Source organism: Elephantulus edwardii, unplaced genomic scaffold (genome assembly GCF_000299155.1).
Source record: "Elephantulus edwardii isolate Elephantulus edwardi_28Jun2011 unplaced genomic scaffold, EleEdw1.0 scaffold00075, whole genome shotgun sequence".
NCBI lineage: Eukaryota > Metazoa > Chordata > Mammalia > Macroscelidea > Macroscelididae > Elephantulus > Elephantulus edwardii.
This window is the reverse complement of record NW_006399825.1, coordinates 1,888,476-1,894,746: the sequence shown is the minus strand read 5'-3', so window position 1 is coordinate 1,894,746 and position 6,271 is coordinate 1,888,476. Positions and strand designations below refer to the sequence as shown.

Below are 6,271 nucleotides of genomic sequence, written 5' to 3'. Positions count from 1 at the left end.
AGCTCCCCTAATTATAAACATTTTGTAAATGTCATTTTTTAGTAATCTGAAGAAAATTAATTATTTTGTTAAAGCAGCAGTGGTTGCAAGCAAATCATCTCTTATTTCAAGAAAAGCAAAAATTTAAAGATCTGCAAAATTTGAAAGAAAATAAAGAGCATTTTATGCTTAATTTTCTGAACCCTAAATGTTGAGTTTAAATATGTCAGATGAGAGCCATCTACTGGTTGGAGTGTAATGTTACAAGTGGAGTCATGATTGTAGGAATTAAAACTTGGGATGAATGATCATGAACAGAAAACCTCTCAAGGACACCGGGTTTAACAGATGAGCCTCTTTAACAGGAGAACAATAGGGCTATTCTGGAAAAATTTATGGTAAGAAAGTGGCAATCCCAGATAAATCACTGCACTAATTTGCTCAAGCAGCAGAGGCTAGGCCATTGGAAAACAAGCCATGAGAGGTAGTCTGGGCAAGTAATGTATTTCGGAAGGGGCACAATGAGAAGGAACAGTGTTTAGCTACATTGTCTGTAATCCATCTTCCCCATGAAGACACGGAGACACCGTTTGGTATGGGCACAGAGTACAGATCTGGGATAAGCACCTGGAAGGCTACAAACCTCTTTTCACAGGAACAGAGCTTGTGTCCACTCAATGGCAACACTTAAAGAAAACACTAATAAATTTCCTGAAATTGCAAAATATATACACATTTACTTTGTTTACCACAAGCCTGTAAGAACAGTTTCTAGGTCCTGCTGGCTTTCACCAGCCAAGTCCTGGACTGGTCCAGTCTTGGAAACAAGAGGCCAGTGTCAGGTCCCAACTGCCTCCCTTCAAAAGGGCAAGGCTGTCCAAAGAATCGAGGCAAGAAACAGAGCTCTCTAAGGCCTCTCTCTGTGGCAGAGACCGCCAGCCTGGAGAGCAGTTTGTCAGCCAGAGTTGGGGTGACTGGCTGGAGCAAAGTTCCAAAGATCCGCAGACATTCCAAGGCCACATGAAGCACGGTCCCCAACCAAGGGGCGTCGACTGGGCTTTCCCAGTTCAGCTTCCATGGTGCATGTCTCTGAACAAAGCCATTAGTCTGTCGAACACAAATGGACACCGCTTCCAAAGCTTTGTAGATCTGAAAATTATCATAGTGGTGTGCTACCTGCTTGGGCAAGGAGCTCACTGCCTTGACCAGAGCGTAGTCCTCAGCCTGCACCCGACCAGACGGCGCTCCCAGCCCTGGCTTGCTGGGGAAGCAGGCAGTGCAGAAGGCGGGGTAAGTCCCCGCAGGATTGAGTCTCTTGGCGGTGCATCGGTTCAAGAGACCTCCCAAGGCATCTGCCAGCTCAGAATCCAACAGCTTAACCACCTTCTCATCATAGTAGTCACAGTCCCAATTGGGAACACCCTGTCGAAGTAGGAAGTAGCGGAAGCCATCCACGGTGTAGCGATCAAGGCAAGAACTGGGGTCCACCACATTGCCCAAGCTTTTGGACATCTTCTGGCCACTGACCGTCCAGTGAGAATGGACGTAGATACGACGTGGCGGGCTCAAACCAGCCCCTAGGAGGAGGGCCGGCCAATAGATGGCATGGAACTTGAGAATGTCTTTGCCTATTACATGAGATGTGGTTGGCCACCAAGATCTGAACTCAGCATCTGGGTAGCCGAGGACAGTGAGGTAGTTGACCAAGGCATCAAGCCAAACATAGACGGTCTGCGAGTCGTCCCCAGGCACGGGAATGCCCCAGTGTAGCTGGCTGCTCCTGCGGGAGACGGACAGGTCGGGCAGCTCCTCGTCCAGCCACTGAAGGACCGTGCGGTGGAATGGCTCAGGGGTGATGGCCTGGGGGTCGTCTCGCAGCCACCGCTGCAACGGCTCCCGGAACTGGGAAAGCCTGAAAATGTAGTTCTCCTCCTGGGTCCAGGACACAGGATGCCCGCTCTCCAGCGACACGGGGTGCGCATCCCCCGACGTGCCCTGCTGGAGGGTAACTTTGGCCTCCGGCAGAAAGCACTCGTCCGATGCGCAGTACCACCCTTCATAGAGCCCTTTGTGGAGCAGACCCCGGGTCTTGAGTACCTCCCAGAAGTGCTCCACGGCCAGCCGGTGCCGCGGCTCGGTAGTGCGGATGAAGTCGGTGGAGGCGACGCCGGCCGCGCGGAAAAGCTGCTGGAACTGGGCAGACACCCGGTCACACAGCTCAGCCGGGGCCAGGCGCGCGGCGGCGGCCGCCTGCTGGATCTTCAGGCCGTGCTCGTCGGTGCCGGTGGAGAAGCGCGTGGCGGCGGCTCCGGGCACCCAGAGCCGGCGGTAGCGGCACAGGGCGTCCGCCAGCAGCGCCGAGTACAGGTGCCCGATGTGCGGCGCCGCGTTCACGTAGAAAATGGGTGTCGTGAAGCAAGCACGCCCATTGTGGACCTCATCGCGAGCACCGACAGGGCTCGAACCGTAGAGGCGCCTGCAGTTTGGCAGTCGCGAAACTCTACTGCCTTGAAAGCGTCCTAGCAACCCGAGGACAGAAACCAGCACCATGATTCGGGTCGGCCCACACCGGCTGCGAGCCTAGGGGCGGTGCTCCGCAGCATGTGTGCTCCGCGCGTGCGCAGCTGAGTTGCACCGCAGCTTCCGGCAGGAAAGCCAATGAGACGGGGCGGAGCTGGCGGGGTTGGGCTTTACTGGCCTTCTCTCAAAACACGGAAGCGATAGTCTTAAAGTGACACCTGTCAACCCCCGAGATAAATAGCTTAGAAGAACTGGAGTAGAGGGGAGGGGAGTGATGAAAGAAGATTCATTTTAAATCTTCTATAACATCTTTTCTTTGGAGAAGGACGTCATGCTTGGGAGGCTGGAGGGACAGCTCAAGAGAGGAAGACCTTCTATGAGGTGGATTGATTCTGTGACTGGGGCAAGCGTGGTGGGTGTGTAGGAGAGAGTGAGATTGTCCCAGAACAGAGCAGGGTTCAGGGCTCCTGTAGATATCACTATGAGTTGCAGGCGACTCGACGGCACATAACAACAATAACATCTTTTATTTTCTGCTTTGGGTTATAAGTAATTATGCGTCTGGCAGTGGGTTTGGTTTTTGCTCTTTGCTTTACTAGAATGAGCTGCTTGAGGACAAGAATGTTATATTCAGGCATTTTGCAAATTGCCCTACTCATTGGTACAGTGCAGGGCACAGTATACCCTCAGCAATTAGGAGGTGGAGTAGAAAGACCAAGATCTCAATCGCTCGTTCAACTGCCAGGAGTGTCAGTTCCAACTCAAAGCGATCCTCTCGACAGTCCATCCCTTCCTTAGGCCAAGGAAGGAGACTTCGTAGGCACTGGTGGCTTGTACCTTTCTCGGAGATCGGCACAACTTGCTACAAACTACATCACCGGAGCTCCCTATAGACCAACCTAAGAGAAAGAAATGTTTCCATTTTATTTCACAGTATGTGGATACTCAAATCTGGAAGGAAGGATGAGAGAAAGGACAAAATTACGTATAGCACATAGGGAAAGGAAGGACTGTAAAAATAAGATCACTAATGATACTCAGTTTTGGAGTGTTTTTTTAAAAAAAAAAATTTGTGATCTACTGAGTCGTTGTTGTAGTTAGGTGCCTTCAAGTAGAATATGACCATAGCGACCTTATGAACAACAAATCTGAACCCTGTCCTATCCTGTGCCATACTCACTCTGACACATTAGACCCCTTTGCAGCAGTCACTGTGTCAGTCTACCTGGTTGAGGGTCTTCCTCTCCTTCGCCGACCCTCTACCTTTCCCAGCATCCTGTCCCTCTCCAAGGAATAGTTCCTCCTAGCAACATGCCTAAAGTATGTGAAGCACACCCTCATCACCTTTGCCTCAAAAGAGCACTCTGGCTGCACCCTCTCCAAGACACATCTAATTTGTTCTTTTGGCAGTCCATTGCATGTTCAGTGCTCTTCTCCAACACCTCAAAGGCATCAGTTCTTCTTCTGTCATCCTTATTAAGGCCCAGCTCACCGATGTACAGAAAGTGATTGTAGACCCTGGCCTGAATCAAACACATCTTGGTACTCAAACTAACATCATTACTCCTCAGTATTCTGGAGATGTCCCCAACTGCTTACTTTCTCAGTGCAATAAGTTTCCTGATTTCCTGACTGCTGGTACCAAAGGTGTTGATTGTGGATACAAGTAAGATTAAGTTGTTGACAGTTTCAATCTTGCTCTAAAACAAAACATCTATGACTGGTTGTCGATTTTGCAAACTCTTGTTTAAATCACACGCATAAACAATTGCTTTTAGTTAAGAACCTAACCTTCATCAGGAGAGGAGGTCAGTAGTAGAATAATATCAATTTTTGGTTCCTCTTTGATCTTTCACCTATGCTTGACTTTTTTAATAAAATCAATTTAATGAGTATGTTTGTTTAATAATAACATCAACACCTATGAACCAACAACCTAAGAACAAGTGATTGTGACCATGTTGAAATTACAAATATTTTGGGCTTTCTACCAGATATACTAAATAAAAAGCTCTAAAGGGAATGTTCAACACTTACAGGTTTTAGCAACCTACCCTGCACTGTATTCTGATGCATGTTGGAGAATCACTAACTAGAGGATTGCCAATGACTTACCTCTGGTGCTCCTATTCTATCTTGTTCCTCCAGAGGAAACCTTTTTCCTCAGCTTTATATGTTTTTTCATAGATAGATAGATAGATAGATAGATAGATAGATAGATAGATAGATAGATAGAGATAGAGAGATATAGATATATATGTTATGTGTCATTGAGTCACCTGGGACTCATGTTGTTGTGTACCATCGAGTTGGACCCAACCCATAGCTAACCCTCTGGTAAGTTTTCAGAAGCAGTTAATCACAAGGAGAAGATTGTGTGTTCTTCTCCTGTGGAGCGTTGGGTGGCCTCAAATCCCTTGCCTTCAGGACTGCAGCGCAGCTTCTTGCTACCAGGCCATTAGAGCTCCCTTGTGACTCATAGTCACTCTATATACAACAGGTCTGAAGCCTGCCCTTTCCTAAGCCTGTCTCACTGACTCTGACAAACCTACCCCATTGACACAGTTACTATATCAATCCATTTCATCCAAGTCTTCCTCTCCTGCACTGTCCGTTCACCCTTCCAAGCATGATGTCCTTCTCCAAGGACTAGTCTCTCCTGGCCACATGCCCAAAGTATGTGAGACGAAGCTTCAAAATCCTAGCCTCCAAAGAGAAACTTGGTTTCACTCTCACCAAGTAAGACTTGTTTTCTTGGTGGTCCATGGTATGTTCAAGACTCTTTTCCAGCACCATAACTCAAAGGCATCACTTGTTTTTCTGCTATCCTTAGTCATTGTCCAGCTCTCTGATGCATAGCAAGTAATTGCAAAGACCATGCCCTGGATCACTTGTACCTTAGTCTCTAGACTGACATCATTGCCTGGGACTGAATGTCTTGCCTTGGAAGCCTGCTTGTTAATGAAGCTGTTGAAATTCCAGGAGAATGAAGTTTCCAACACTTAGGGAGACAAAAGGTGAAACCTAGATTCTGGCTGCGTGCAGAGCTCTGGGGTTTCTGATGCAGGCCTAGGACTATACGTCTTGCCTTGGATACTTGCTCATTAACCCTATAAATATGTTTAACCCACACATATGTTTATACTATTTATTTTTTCATTTTGCTTAAATTCGGACACTCTTGAAACATTTCTATAGGTAGTCTTCTTTGACTTGGTTTTGGGTTTTTTTTTTAATGCTACATTGCCCTGGCACGTGGCTGCTACGGCGGGGCGCCTGTCTTAGGTTGAAACAGGGGCTGGTGTCTCTTACCCGTCTCTGGCTGCTTGGTTTGTTAGCCTGTACCATCAAGGATTTTCTTTATCGGCCATTTGCAGTCTTTGATAATGGACTTGTATGGGAGGGAGGCTATGGATTCGACCTGCTGCTTGATAAAGCATATAAGCCTCTGAATTGCCCAGGGACCAAAAGAAATAAGCAAAAGAAAGCCTATTAAGGGCCCCAAAAAGGAGTGACTGGTCCTACAGCTTTCTTGGTTCTTAATGATAACTTATATAACTCTTTTTAAAAATTGCAAGCATTATTATCATACCAAATATTTAACTTTACCAATGTCATAACAAGAGGAGGATTCTTTAGAATAACAACTGAATCATCTTTGGTAACAGAGCTAATATAGTTAGAAATTTTACGGGAACAACTTACATTAAATTTTGGATAATCACCAGTGATTACCTTATTACCAATCAATAAGACATATGGTTCAGGTACA

At 47.0% G+C, this 6,271-nt stretch overlaps 1 protein-coding gene across 1 annotated transcript; it reads right to left on the bottom strand.

The window, feature by feature from the left end:
- Positions 1-750: 750 nt before the first annotated feature.
- On the bottom strand, positions 751-2,529 carry MARS2 (methionyl-tRNA synthetase 2, mitochondrial). The gene has a single exon (XM_006889067.1). It carries the CDS (start codon positions 2,527-2,529, stop codon positions 751-753), a length of 1,779 nt encoding a protein of 592 aa, XP_006889129.1.
- Positions 2,530-6,271: the final 3,742 nt, after the last annotated feature.

Bases quoted from the DNA above. Each gene is read 5' to 3' on its own strand.
- MARS2 (XM_006889067.1), bottom strand. From the start codon at position 2,529: ATGGTGCTGGTTTCTGTCCTCGGGTTGCTAGGACGCTTTCAAGGCAGT.